Here is a 15,233-nt window from a genome sequence, read left to right as displayed (position 1 = left end):
TGTAGTTTATCTGAGAGAACGATGAGTTTCTAAACAAATAAGTGGAACCGAGCACTTCTTTTTTTAGTCACTGAGGTATATTTAGACTTGCTCTCTTGCCTCCTTTTAACTCATACATCCACAGTCTAAGCTAAAAGGTTTGGCAACGATAAAGGCACATTTTTGCGACTGTTCCCAACCCGCACTTTGTCTTGAAGTGGGTAATTAGCGTCCAGCCGTATCATATTAAGATCCACTTGAAACACTTTCTCTCTCCGTCATTATCTGTCTCTCTATTTCTGCCTGTCTGTCTGTCTTTTCCTTCTCCGCCTGTCTTCCTCCTGCTTTGAGAGATTGAGTGAACCAGGTAAGAGTCATTAGACTTCTGTTAGGTATTTGAAGTGGATTCAAGGAGGAAGTGGGCTCTAGTTACTAAGCTAAAACATGCCATGAAAATCTTAAACAGCAGCTTCAGAAAGTCAACATATGATGTAAGTCTTTTATCCAAGCCGAATAAAGCAATTAAAGGGGCACTATGTAGGAATTCAAACTCAGAATGCAATATTAATAAGGTAATATTTAAAACTTAAATTCAGAAATATTTATTTTTTCCATAACTAAATAAACAAACTGTTCTCAGAGGAAAATAAGGTCCCCAGAACACTGTTTGAAACTAGAAAGGTGGCAGGGTCCGCCACATATAAACAAAGTAAAACAATATGAGAGTTTGTTTATTTAGTTTGTTTGGGCATAAAAAAAGAACTCAGCCCATGAAGATCTTTTTCCTCTGATTAAAACTTTTTCCAGAAAACTGCGTAGTGCACCTTTAATATACAGTTGAACAGATACAACGCTCTTTTTTCCTCACAGATTATCTTGTTTTCAGAATCAGCTAATTACATTTTCCATCAGTTTCGGGGGATAAAGGCAGCCAGAGGCCTTAACCATTGTGCCCGTCTTCGAGGAAAATCTCGCAATGGCAGCTCGCCAACGTTGTCTCACACTGTCTGGTCACACACATAAACGGAGACACACACACACACACACACATTTACGCAAAGATGCCTGGCATGGAGCCATTTTGATGCTTCCCTCTGTGCTGATGGTTGCTCTGTGTGTGTGTGGTGTGTGTATGTGTGTGTTTGTGTCAGAGACCAGATGGGGGTCCGACCCGTTGTCTCAGTACCATGCCAACACCAGCAGCCCCTGCGCATCATGGCAGCTTCTTTGTGTCGATACAGGCTCCTTGTCTGGCTTTGCAGCAGGACTCACGCACACGCACACACTGTGGTGCACTGTTGCTCTTTCTGCTCCAGATCAAACATTTATGACAGCAATGTGAAGAACCTTGGTACTGCCTCACTCCCCTCTCTCACACTTCCCTCCTCCTGTTGGCCGTAACCTCCTCTCAGCTCTAACAAGGTCACCCATGGATGACTGGGCATATGTGTGTGTCCGTGTGTGCATGTTTTTCTGTTCATTTTGCACGATCTGCAGAGGTCCAGCCTGTTTTTTTCCGCCCTTGTGTGTCCTCTGCCCGCTCACCTCGGTGAAACTTCCCCGTCTTTCCACGCGGCCTCTTGGGTTCGTTCAGCTAAGAGGGTGGGAAGCAACAGTGGCACTTAATTTAACCAGTATTTTACACAGTCAGCGGCCCGTCCCCACCCCCTCGTCGGGTTAGCGCACGGCTCCTAATGCAATCATCGATATCAGGAGAGGGAATAGCGAGCGCCGCGCCGGCCCAGAGGGGAGGGAAAATCGGCCATTCATGTTATGTTAATGCGAGCGGTGATAGAGCGAGATAAGGTCCCGCTGGGGGACACTGGTCCTCTTAGCTCGGGCGATCAACACGCTGCAGCTGTGAGGGAGAAGAGACGGCGGCGACGGGAGGCCGCGAAAGAGGCTTGTGTGTGCACGTGTGTGTGTGTGTGTGTGTGTTCGCAGGAGTGGCTGTTAATTGGCAGTTGGGGTTTCAACAATAGGGCGCTAATTAGGGTTCGGGAAAACCGAGCGCCGGTCTCATGTCTAATGCATAGGAATCCGTCTCCATATGGCCGGATAAATGGCCCGGAAAGTTACAGAGAGCGGCTAATGAGGAACGACCGCATCTAAATCAAATTGGCTCTTAACTGGTTCATTCCAATAAAGAGGCAAAACTTTACTGAAGGAATACATGTATGAAAAATCATAAGCATTTACATAATTAATAATCAGGAGCTTAATTAATTCAAACATGGGCACCCACTGCCCTACATACACAAAACAGTGGATCACAGTGCAAGAGGCAGCCTCTTATTTACATCATGGAAGCGACTTGGCGAGTTTTAAGCTCGCAAGAGGAGCTTTTAATAGCTCAGACTATTATAAAACATCCTAATCCATTGTCGCTCTATGCAGCGTGAAGTCAAGTTATATAGGATCTGTTGGGCTATATTCTGCCCGTCCGTGAATGGGCTGTACTGTAGCTCGGGCCCGCTAGCCGTGCCAGCGACTTGGCCCATTGTCAGCCGCTGGTGCATTACAAGGTTTTCGCTCTGCTTATCGGTGGACTGTGAAAGTCACCTAACTGGATTAGCCCTCAGCTCGCCAGCCAGGATGAGACGGGGCCCAGCAGGACGCCTCCGCTGCCTCTCTTTTTTCGAGCGAGCGCGCGAGATGGAAAAAGAAAAAGGGGACGGGAGTACAAAGGGAATGAAAATGCGATCTGTGTCCGTCCTTTCTGTTTTTTGCCCGACATGCACTTCAATTGCCCGCCCACACTAAGAGGAGGGTGCGGGGCATTTGAGGCCAGACTTGTTATTTCCAGACACTTCTTTTTGAAACTCTTGAATTTCACATCTTAAAGTTGCAGTCGGCAATTTGTTCATTTTTTAGTAGAGGGGATGGACCCAGTTCATGTCATTCATGGTCGATATAGATTCCAACATGTACAGACCTCCGATAAAGGATGAATGAGTCAGACAGACTAGACTGTCCCCTAAACAACCCCTCTGTCCCAGCACTCTCTGTGTCACTAGGTACTAATGGAGAGGGGGGACGGCAGATCAAAAATCGTCTGACATTATGTATGTGTGCTAACTAACCAAAGTATGAGTCAGTGTTGTTTAGACAGGAAGTCAGACAACCTTTCCAACTGTCTGTGTAGCTGCCTCTAGTTTTATTTTTAGCTGTGTCAGCATCATAGCTCTAGGGATGGCAATGTTCAGTCTGTCAGTCTGTTGGCCAGACCTCTGTGGTCCAGACTGAAATATCTCAACAACTATTTTAGCTATTTTGGACAGACATTCGTGATGCACAGAGAATAAAAGTTAAAGCTGCTTTAAGTGATATGTTTTAATTAAAATAAGTGTTAAATAGCTCTGTATTCCAACAGTAATGACTGCCATAGAGTGTTTGGTCAGTAACACATGTCTCTCCTCCCCACGCTCATGCAGTAAAAGATACATTTTCTGGTATCCCTGCCCACAAACGGACATGAAGTTAGCTAAACCGATGATGTTTACAGCAGTTTTAATAACTTCTCTGATACCCTGACCTTTCCTCAAGTGCCACGAATTTGTTGACTTATGGATTTTTACAAAATTAAATGAATGAAAATAACTTTTGATAAAGCTCTACAATCAGGTCAAAATTGAAATTTGTTTTATACTACTGATTTATGACCAAACACCTAAATAAAACCAGTGACATTCCCATGACTCAGTTGTACTTTGTGTCAAGTGTTAATTAGCAAATGTCAGCAAGCTAACACGCTATGCTAAAATGGTCAGCATCGTAAACATACCTGCTAAACATGCAAGGGAGGTGACATAGATAGATTGAAGGCCTCCTTACGAGTTTTGCGCAAACAGTCAGCTTTGCCCTGGCTTGGTTCGTCAGCCATCTTTTCTGTAGACATATCTACAGTAGCTTTAAATATCACTATCCTTATCCAGACTTTAACGTCTGTACAGGATACGTACAACCTCCTATCGTATGAGGACAGAATGACCTGGGAGAATCATATTGTTCTCCCTCACCATTGACATTAGCATTTAGCCGAAAGCACCACTGTGCCTTATATACATCCCCACAGAGCTGCTGAGCATGGCTGTGGACACAGAGCTTCGGTTTGTGTTTACTTCCTGTTTATCACACTGTGCTTTGGTTTTGAGGTTTCTAGCTCAACACCTATGCTTTGTGTAGTTTCCAGAGTCAATAGCATGGCCGTAGACTTGTTCTCATGCACTAGCACTAGCAGTTACGCCAAATAATGTCAGACCAAACAATTCATTAGTGGCTGAACTGTTACTTGTAATGAACAAGCAGTGCAGCATCATTGTGTGACTCATATTATTGCTGTTTCTCTATATATTATCCTTTAAATCACACGAACAGCACAGTGTCTTGACATTTACCAGCACTTAGCAGGTTAATTTGCTCATTTTCTCTCAGTATTCACCTGGTGTCACTCAAGCCTGTCATAGCCAGGAGATTTATGACAACCAGCTCGGCATTCTAAGACTGAGGTTGTGCATTTTTTTTTTTTTTTTACGTAACCTATCACCTTTTGTGCTGACGCTGCAGTATCCGGGCTAAAACATGTCAGAGAGAAACAACACGCTGAATATTTTATCCAGCCGTGGAGGAGCCACGTGTGGATGTACTTGTTGTCGGATATATTACAGACATTCCGTGCTGGGGATTTGGTTCAGTAATTTAAGCTTTGTCTATGTTTTCCTCCCCTTCTCTCCATCTGCCTCTGCTCCCGCTCTGCTGCCTGTCTTTCTCCCTCCTCGTCTTCCCTTTCAGACAGCTTCTAGTTTGAAGCTCCTACTTTGAAGCCTTCTCTCCAGCGCCCGCCGTTCAGCGCTCGACATTCTTGACACTGTTTCTAATCTTTATTCTGTTCCTGTTAGCAGTGGCTTGGATGCAGTTGTTTACTATGACACCCAGCCATCACTCCTGACCCCATTCATCTCACTGTGTGTTCCTCTCTCTCTGTGTCTCCTCTCTTGTGCAGCGAGCGGTTCTTTGTCAAGCTGAATAAGAGCGGGTTGCCCAAGTCGCCGGAGAAGACAGAAAGACAGTGCACGCTGTTTGTGGTGAGTAGTGAACATGACTTGGCGCTTACGAAGCTTGATTGCGCGCAAGTTAAAGTTGTGTAAAGCCGACCTAAGTCATGTTCCATTACCCTGAAAACTAAAAGCTAAGTGTGCAGCTTGTTAACAAGAATTTGCTTCTGACGCTAAAGTATGTTTTCCTGTTTTGTCAGGATTTGGGAAGCAGCGATCTACGCAAAGATGTCTACATCGTTGTGCACATCATAAGAATAGGTGGGTGTTACGATGCTGTTCCTTTTATTCTACCGAGCACTACATGTCTTCTTAGATTCGTGGGCTTCCATAGCAGCACTGTTGTGACTGTGGATGCTTTTTTTCTGTGTGTGTGTCTGTAGGGAGAATGGGAGCAGGGGAAAAGAAGAACCTGTGCAGTGTGCAGTACAGGCGGCCGTTTGGCTGCGCTGTCGTCAGCATCGCTGATCTCCTAACTGCCGACTCCAAGGATGACCACCTGCTCAAGGTTTATGCGTAAGTCACCGTAAACAACCCATATTTGGGTCCCTTTGTCCAAATGTTGAACCAGGTGATACTTTCAAAGAATAGTTCAACTTCACAGATTCACTTTCTTTCTATCAAAGAGCAACTGCTAACTGTAGCTGCAGTTAGCTAGTTAGCTTGGTTAGCCATGCACCTAGTAGTCCAGACTGGGAGCTTGGAGCGCAAAAGGAGTGTTGTCGTTCACACCACCAGCACAGGAATGTTCGACTGGGACTGGCTGGGGCTAGATTGTTAGCATGCTAACTTCAGTGTCTCTGCAACACAATACATATACGTACATAGCGCCAGAACTATTATTTCTTCACATTCTGTTGATGATTTGAGATCATTTTTTAATGTTTTACATATTGCCCCTTTAACAGACACATTGGAAAGTGGTGTAGATGTTCTCATCTCACTTTTGGAAAGCGTATTAAAGCGAATTTCCCCACAATATTTCTTTAAAAGTCACTGGTCTTTAGAGCTGCGATGAGTAGTTGATCAAAAGTACATTAATCGCCAACTAGTTTGATAATCAATTAATCATAAATGTTACAAACATATGTTACGAAACAGATAATAGCCTTCAGATGCCCTTTAATTAAGCTTTAGTGCAATTCAGCTCAAGTCATCTTATTAACTGGTGGTCTAACAGTCCTAATAAAGACATTTCACAACAAAAAAATGCACCTTTTCCTGTTGTACTACAGAGGCTTTGTGTTTCTTTCATGAACATTGGCAGTGAAAGGACTTTTGGGTCCAACCTAGTCTACAAGATGTCCTGAGGGAAAGAAAAGACTACCGTTGACACAGTAGTCTGACCTACATTATAGCTGGATCAGACCAACTGGCCAAAAACACTCGGCTCAGAGGAAAATATAACCACTTTCTCTATATACCTGCTGTAACACCAGGGAGGTTTTAGTTGGATTACAACTTAAGTTCTGAGCCGAATGTTTTCAGAATTAAGCCCAGAGAGGACGTCGCTGAAATACTGAGAAACTTTGTTTTTACTTAAGCTGATTTGAGTCGCGGTCGAAGCCGTACAGTAAGTTCTAACTCTCACCTGTGATTCATGTAACATTAAATGTGTGATTCATGTTGCAGTGACTCATATAGCACTTTCTACATATGCTAAGCTGTTTCTAGGAGCGCATAGAAGCATTCAGACTGAAAGGGCAACTTTACCAATTCTATATAGTCAATTCTTCAAAGGTCAATTGTTTAGTTTCGGAAGAGTTTCACAAGTCTGTGGGGGAAAATAAACCCTGATGATGTCATCAGGGTTATCTCAGCTTAGGTTTGGAGATTTAAAACAGGAAATCACAAACTTGCGGAGATTATAAATGCGGGCATTTACCTTAAAGGTTTGACATTATGACTTCTGTGTATTGTGTTGCAGAGATATCTACTGAAGTTAGCATGCTAACCAGCTAGCTCCAGCCTGTCCTGGTCCAAAGCTCATCTGCTAGTGGTGTAAATGCCAACACTCTCCCGGTGCTCTGAGCTGAGCCCTGTCTAGACTTCTAGTTGCACAGCTTACTGAGCTAGCTAGCTAACAGTAGCTACAATTAGCAGCCGTTAGCAGTTCTGATGACATGCTGGCCCCTATTTGTTTTGAGTTCCCCATATACAGGACCTACCATTAAAAATGTGTTGACCTCAGCCACATTGACTTTGACTTTTCTTCTAGCAATCTGTCCTTGTGAATTCCTCTACTTAACTGCTGATAAGTAGAAAATCCATAACAGATCTTTATTTTCTGTCACTCTGTCAGGTGTAACACTGAGAGTGAGTGGTACCAGATCCATGAGAACATCATCAAAAAGGCGAATTCCAGGTACAACCTGTCGGGCTCCAACACTGGTAAGAACCACAAGTTTTGAATTCATCTGGCTGCCTCACATCTACACATCTTAAACAAAGGGATTCAGTAATGCTAGAAGTTGGTTTTCAAGCAGATGTACTGGTTCTCTTTTGTTTAGCGTCAACTTTTAAAGCTGTTGATTCAATAGTCCGATGATAATCAGGCTTAAACCTTAATTTCGCAACGGTGACAAACTTAGCAGCTCAGTTGCGTCATCAGTCTCTTCGCATGCGGTGGTCAGTTTCCGGTTAGTCTGAGGAGCATTTGTGTGGGAGTGAAGTTCCTCTTTAGGGGCAGCGGATCACACTTCGTATGGATGTCTCCTCAGGAAGCCCGCTGTTGCAAATGTATTCAGATGATTTTTATAAATAGCTGCATTCGTATCATGCTGAACAACAGCATCAGCAGTTACCCGTGGCAACAGGTCGGTGGAGGATCGGAACACTCACTTCTTCAAACGTCAAAGAAATGTCATGTGACATTATGAAGAGGCTTGTTCCACATTAAGGTCCAAACTTCATTTCTGTAGATTATAAATTGATTACACAAAGATGCAGTTGTATACACAAAATGACAGATCAGGAGGAACTCCTGATTCCGACTTGTGTAAATGTAGTTTACAGTGAAGGAAGTTTGGATGCTGACAAAGTATGAAGCGAGAGGACATAATCATGAATTAAACAGTAGTAGTTTGCAGCTGTTTGTATCAAAGGGCAAATGTACAGCTAACAGTTAGCAATCAGCAACAGTTCTTTATAAGTTTGTCTTAAAGCTGATTTACATCAATTAACATAACATAATTGACATAATTTCCCAGTGCTGTACCACTGTATTCCCCCTCTGTCTGAAACGCTCTGTTTTAGCTCCTGCCTCTTTAAAGCCCCCCCTCCCAAATACCCAGTCTCCTCTGATTGGTCAGCTCACACATGCCTGACCCAGCAACTGCTGACAACAACAGAGCAGCTGGGCTAAATCAATTCTTACATGCCACACAAGCCCCTCGGCATAAATTATCTGTGACATGGTGATGTTGTGTGATATCACCAATTTAAAGGCGGGACTACTGACGAGGCGTTTCAGGAGCAGTGTTTTCTGTGGGAGAGAGGAGCTTCTGTGGGTGCAGCACTTTGACCCTTTTAACTTTTAAGACCTTTTACACGTACAAACACCTATAAAACACTGAAGGGAAGGAAAAAAATGAAAAAGCATAATAGGTGTCCTTTAAAGTGACACCATGGCTGTAATGATTATTATTGTTTGAGGACTATCTGCGCACAACCTGGAGAAAACGAGAGAAGAGATTACAAGAGTGTCAACAATCTGTGAGACTGATCTACTGACTAAGCACCTCTTTCCACCTTCCCTCAGAAAAAAAACAGTAATTACTTGAGGAGAACTCGTACAACTCGGGAGTTTGAAATCATCATGAATAATCTCCCAGAGGCGTGAAGGAATGCCGTAATTAAACTGAATGACACAATTCCATTTAGCACAGCCGGGCGTTATCCGAGCAGCATCTCTCGCGCTGCGTTGGCTCACAACAAAACTGCAGCATGAAGCACAGCTGAAGTTCTATACGACTGTTGAATAGACGGGGCTTAGCTGAGCTGATAAGTGCAACAATAGTTTAAATTTATTTCTGATAAAGCAGAGGAATGACATTAATATTGGAATATTATGCAACCACTTACTTTGCTTGTTTCCTTATCTCACATTGAACTCTGACATCTTAATCAAGTTCTTCTATCAGCCTTTATTTGCTTCTTAAACTGTTGACTGACTTTTTTTTTTTTTTATCAGGTAACACAACTACGCACTTGACATCAGATTTAATTAGCGATAAAGCTCACAGATAATGTGTCGCCTTGTTGATGTTCAACTTCCAAGATGACACTGCAGACATGCGGCTCACCCGGTTCTTGTCATGCCCGACGGACGACAGCGACATCAAGCTTTAAGATGAAGTAATTCTGTAATCAGAAACAATTAATCACACTGATTTGGAAAGCAACGGCACTGGCAGTAGATGTTGCTTTAGTTCACAGTATGCTGTCAACATTTAAGTGTTTGCTTCAGGCTTTCGGTTGGCACTCACACCATAAGTGAATTATTGTAAAGAGTTACTCTCATCTTTTGGCTGCTGCGTGCTGTTTATCACAAACACTTGTATGTTAGCTATTGAGCGGCTGTCAGCTGAAGACATTGATCCAGCTGAACGCCTGATTTGCCTCAGTGCTTCCTCTTTCAAAGTGCATTAGAGGAAAGCTTTGGGTCTTTTGTCACAATACCCCGGCATGCATAATTCGAGCGGGTTTCGTTCCAAAATTACATTTCCACCACTTAACTGAATTTGACATTGATCTTAGAATGCTTTAATCATAACAGCAGAGGTATTAATTTAAATTTTTTTAGATAATGAGCATGCATATTAGGTTTCATTTATGTGTTTTGAGCAGCGTTCATCTGCCCGGACCAAATTAATTCATTATAATTGTATTCGTTTTGACAGTTAGACTGTGCTTCTTCTATCTCTTTAATTACACGTCTCAAACTCTCTCACACACAAATGCTCTTATGCTAATAGCACCTGTGACAGAGTTTCAACAGCCTGATCACAATGTTCACGTTTACACAGATCTATTTTTGATGTCAACCAAAGCACTCCAGGAAACATCACCAGTGCAAACTCCCCAATCCGCAACAAGCACCCGTCTCCCCCGAAAATCCTACTCAGCTCATGTCTGTGCAGGAAACCTGAGAGAAAGACATTTTTAGAAGTCAGTGTGTTCAGCTCTCAGTACTTTTGTAACTTCTAACTGGATCTCTTCAGTCTCTCTCGTCCTGTTTGAACTTTCAAACATCTGCTGTGTTTTACTGTTTCATCATGTTCGCTTTCAGCTGTTTCAGGAGTCATGATTAGTTACTGCTGGTGAAAATGCAACTTCTCCTGTAATGCTGCTTCAGAATAAAAGCTTTTAAATGACTAAATAACAGGGGAGCTTTTGTTGTGAAGAAGTTATAGGAAATGAAACTTGTTTATAACCGAATTAGCGGAGCTTGATAGCGGTTATCCTTCGATAGTACTGCGGGGATCAGGATAAGATTAGACACGCCTTCAAGCAGGTAGCCCAGTTGTGGTGGAAATGCAAATCCCGACCCCGGTGAGTGCTAAATTTAGTGAGAATTGACCCTATGCAAATAAACACAAATGATCCCACCGTCAAGCTCGCTTCACCGGTGGTGAATATATGTGGATTTCTCTGGGTTTGAACATTATTGGAAATATTTAGTTAATGTAAGTACACAACTCAACAAAATACATAACAAAGGTCTGGTTGTTTTTAGACATTTTAATGCAGAATTCATAGATATTATATCTTTAAATCCCTAGCATCCCTAGCATCCCTACCATAGCTTATCCTCACAGCTATGCACAACATCACTCGAAGCACATTTTTACTGGGTGCATCCTCATCTGAAAAGTCATTTCCTCCCAAAGGAGCAACGTTACAGGACAGGTAACACTTAAGTCACTTGTCCAGCTTTGACGCCAGATGTTCAAACTTGAGAGAAAATAATTCATCTTTAGCAAACAGGTCAGCGTCTCCTCTCCGGTTTGCCCCGGTATAAACGTCCGTGCAGGAGTGATGGAACATCGTGCATAATTTAAAGACAGCAATTTATTACACTTAGTGTCGGGAGGGCAATTAAAACAAGTGTGCAGCGAAGTGAGATAATATGCACTTGCGTGTGTGTGTATGTGTGCATGTTTATATACAGTATGTATACACTATGCTATCTTTGTGTGTGTGTGTGTGTGTTGGATGTCTCGCTGTGTGGTTCTCCTTTAAAACAGACCTGGCAGCGTGCCAGAAGTCTCTTATTAGCAGCCAATTAGCAGGGGAGAGATGAATGCTCTGCCCTTAAAGAATAAAGAATGCTGGGTAATAAAGCGGCAGAGAGACAGTCCATGCGGAGAGGCGGTTATTTTGTTCGCATGAGGCCTAACGACGAGCTTTATTTTTCTTTACCTGTGTGTTTCAGGGTCACGGGGGCTGTTTGAGGTAATCAAATTCCAAAGACGAGCGATGGAGATGATGCGAGGAGATTTTGTTTACACGTAGCTCAGTAATCCATAAAGGGGTTTCATAAGAATCTGGCTCTGTGTGAGTCAGGTCAGGTAGATAATTCAGCTCCCACCTCCACGCGAGCGTAGGCAGTGACAGAAGAGGCTGCGACAACTCCACTGTTTTTGTGTTTGTGTTTTTTTTCTCTCTCCTCTTGTTTTTGTTGCGTTTGTGAAGAGGCAGGCCGGGTGGGCTGAGGGCAGCACAGGTCGAGGGTGTTTTTGTCAGCGTCAGCTACATCTTCCAGGCAGAATAGTAATGATGCTGGTTTGCCTAATTGTAGCCCTGCAGTAGCTTTTAGAGCCCGTCTGTGTGTGTGTGCGTCCGTTTGGATGTGGATAAATGCCAAAGGGCTTGATCCACATTAAGGTGCAGGAAGATTAGACGTCGGTAGAGAGAAATCCCCCCCTGAACCTAATGGACTCTCCTTCCATTTCCCATCAGGCCTTTGTGCCAGGTTGAACACACTGTTGATGGACTATGTGAGTGTGTGTGTGTGTGTCACTATTGAATTATTCAGACAAGAGGACTGTTTTGTCGTGTTTCTGTCACCGCTGATGGCCTCTGTGTGCGTATATTTTTGGGAGGTTTTTTCCGAGGAGCTTCTACATGTCTGATCAAAATTCAGTTGGGACCAGTGCTGACTTTGTGACGTGTTTGAACGTATAAAAAAATGATCTGAACTTTGCAGTAACTATAAATGGAGCTGTGTAGTAAGTGCATTCTTGGTTGGTATCGCTCCCCATGTTGTGGTAAGCTGCTTTGGTTGTATGTGAAGTCTTGTGGCTGCCGTAAGTTTTTTGGCCTCAAGTTGTAGCTTCATATATCTGGCCTCCTTTTAAAATGTATTGTGGCTTGTTGCTTTGTCACCAGTCATCTGAATACACCATAACTGCACTCTTCACTGCCTAGAAACAGCCAACTCGATAGCTAAAGCTAGCTAGAGCGCTGTATGAGGCATAAGCTAGCTAAACTAAACTAAATCCTGTTTCCACTTTGCTTAACTGACATTACTAAACATAAGTAACATTACTTAACACATAACTAAATGAGGCAGCGGCTAAATTATGGTATGTAACAACAAAACCGAGCTAAAGTTTCTTCTAAGGTAGCTAGCTTAACGTTAGTCAAGTAGCAGTGACTTTAGTTTCTTTTGAATATAGTGAAATTAATGTGATTTGGTGTGGTTAAACTAGCTTTCAATCACATATTCAGATGTGTTTATTGTAAATTAATATATTTTATTGGTTTCAATACAAATGTTGATAGTAGACAGACTGAAGAGAGCTAGCAAAACAGAACTTTTTAAGTGAATTTTCATGAACATATTTGTCAAAATAGAGATAGAAGAAAACTCAAATGATGCATTTTGTTTGTAGGTATTGCCTTTTCCGGGCCAATTATTTAAATTTGCACAACTGGAGCCCGACAGGTACTCGTGCTTTGTGGCTTAGGCCGGAACTGATGTTAGGGAGTAAAAATAAACAACATTTTTTACAATGATCCCTCAAATGTTGTCATTAAACACTTGTGATAAAGATATGTCTGTAATGGAGGCAGAATGTTTTACAGTTTAACAATAAAATGAATTGTCTGAAATGACATCAGTACAATGAAACACCGCCGACCATCTTTTGCGCATAATAATCTCTAAAGAAAATAAATAATATTGCTTCATATCAGCCGACATATGCCCCAAATATGATATGTCCGTGATAGGCAATATTAGCAACCAATATATCGGTCACACTCAAATTACTACCTTTGTATGTGATGCACAATTTGGTGGCGAGCCTGAAAACTTCAGACATTTTGTCATCAACGTCGCTGCTTATTACTGCTCCATGTCTTCACTGTGCAGGATATTTTGTCATATCGCTGGCAGGTTTGCAAACAAGTCACGTCGCTTTGTTGACTCCGTGTGACTGAAACCCCTCGCGGCTAATGAACCATTCCACCACTGCCTCCCAACTTTCCTGGAAACATCCGCCACAACAATAATCACCGTCATCTTGTCTCTGACACACTCCCTTGCTGTTCGGCTGTTTGTGTATCTGCCTCTCCCTCGTCGTGAGCGTGGACAGACACACACATGCAGACATCAAGGAGATGCATTTTGAGCTCTAAATACAAGTCGGTGCTTTAATTTAGCCACGCTGACATTTGGAGTTATTGCATAAGGATATTGATTTGAGACGACCGCCTTCATGTAGGATTTCCTGTTAATAAAAAAGTGCTGGGGATGACTCACACAGGCTGTTTGCATTTTGCTTATGTATGTGGGGGTGGATGCTTGCTTCCTATACGCACAAGTATCGCTGTTGGCAGGTACAACCGTCTGGTTCGCAAGTCCATGTGGCTGTAATAAATCTGAAAATATGCCCTTTTGAATACTTTTTCCTGAGCTCACCAGTACAAGATTGTTTATAGTGTTAGAAACAGTGTTATGGTACATTTTGAGCATTTTATTTAGCGGCTTTGGTACGGCATGAAGCAGGGAAAATCAAGGCCATGTCGTAGCTGTAGTAAAGGAATATGATCTCGGATTTTGAATTTTGTCATTGCTTTTCTTGCTAGGTCTGGCAGTGGCTCTCCAGCTCCTCCATGGGGACATAGAGCAGCTGAGACGAGAGTACATGGTCCTCTTCACTCGGGGCGTGTCCATCACCAGGAAACTGGGCTTCTCTGATGTCATCATGCCAGGTAGGACGCCACAAACAAGCTCAACTCGCACAAGAAATACTTAAGTATGTTCATGAACTTCACCAGTCTTGTGGGTTTGTGATCATTACGGCTGTCTTTCCTATTACTGAACATACACAACTTCTTATTTTATTCCTGCGCATGTAAGAAGCTAGCTTTTTAACTATCTTTAGACTAAGACTGCATTCCACAGACCTCTTGAATACAAGATCAAGCCCATACTGAGTTACTGTTGTGACTCTTATCTGCATGAAATGAATAGAAGGCCGGAAAACTTCATTGTGCACTAGCAACAAAATCGTCCAACCAATGCCAACTAGAGGTGCCACAATTGATCAGTTAATCGATTGAAAGAAAATCCATTGCCATCTATTTTGTTAATCGATAAGTATTTTTTAAAGTAAGAAAGCAAAAATGTCAAACATTTGCAACACCAGCTCTAGATAGCCAGCTGCATGGCTGACTGAGCTAACTAGCTAAGGGCAGCTACAGCTGACAGCAGTTAGTGGTTACTTTGATACGCTGCCCCCGTTTGTTTTGAGTATGAAATCAACAGGTGGCCAATTCTTACATGCTGCACCTATAACATCATGAAAATAATTGTCAGTCAATAATTATCAATAATTGTTAATTGCAACCCTAATGCTAACCAGCTTACGTCATCAAAAATGATTTGAGCAATTCTGTTTCAACAAGTTCTCACTGATTTTTCAGAGTTTAGTTGTGTAATATCTTGGCCAAAGATCCTGATTAAACAGGAAATGCATTAAACAAAGGGAGATCTCATTACATAGGACCATTAACAAGCCTCTTCTAGTAACAACTGGGCATTAAACTTTCTAACCACTTCAGCAATAACATATACAACTTTTATTTTGCAGCATTTTTGGTGCAAAGCAGTCACTGCTGCAGTGTTTTAACACTGCATATCAAAGAGATCACTCAGCTACCAAAGAACAGCTTGTACTGACATATTTG

At 42.5% G+C, this 15,233-nt stretch overlaps 1 protein-coding gene across 1 annotated transcript in view; it reads left to right on the top strand.

Moving 5' to 3' along the window:
- dock4b (dedicator of cytokinesis 4b) overlaps nucleotides 1-15,233 on the top strand; it is a 127,976-nt gene that overhangs the window by 51,704 nt on the left and 61,039 nt on the right. Inside the window, exons 9-13 of the mRNA XM_073481179.1 lie at nucleotides 4,982-5,063; nucleotides 5,234-5,294; nucleotides 5,417-5,549; nucleotides 7,336-7,424; nucleotides 14,130-14,255. Coding sequence (XP_073337280.1) covers nucleotides 4,982-5,063; nucleotides 5,234-5,294; nucleotides 5,417-5,549; nucleotides 7,336-7,424; nucleotides 14,130-14,255 — 491 coding nt within the window. The remainder of the gene's footprint in view (nucleotides 1-4,981; nucleotides 5,064-5,233; nucleotides 5,295-5,416; nucleotides 5,550-7,335; nucleotides 7,425-14,129; nucleotides 14,256-15,233) is intronic.

Source organism: Pagrus major, chromosome 14 (assembly GCF_040436345.1).
Source record: "Pagrus major chromosome 14, Pma_NU_1.0".
NCBI classification, from domain to species: Eukaryota; Metazoa; Chordata; class Actinopteri; order Spariformes; family Sparidae; genus Pagrus; species Pagrus major.
This window is presented reverse-complemented; position numbering and strand designations above follow the sequence as displayed.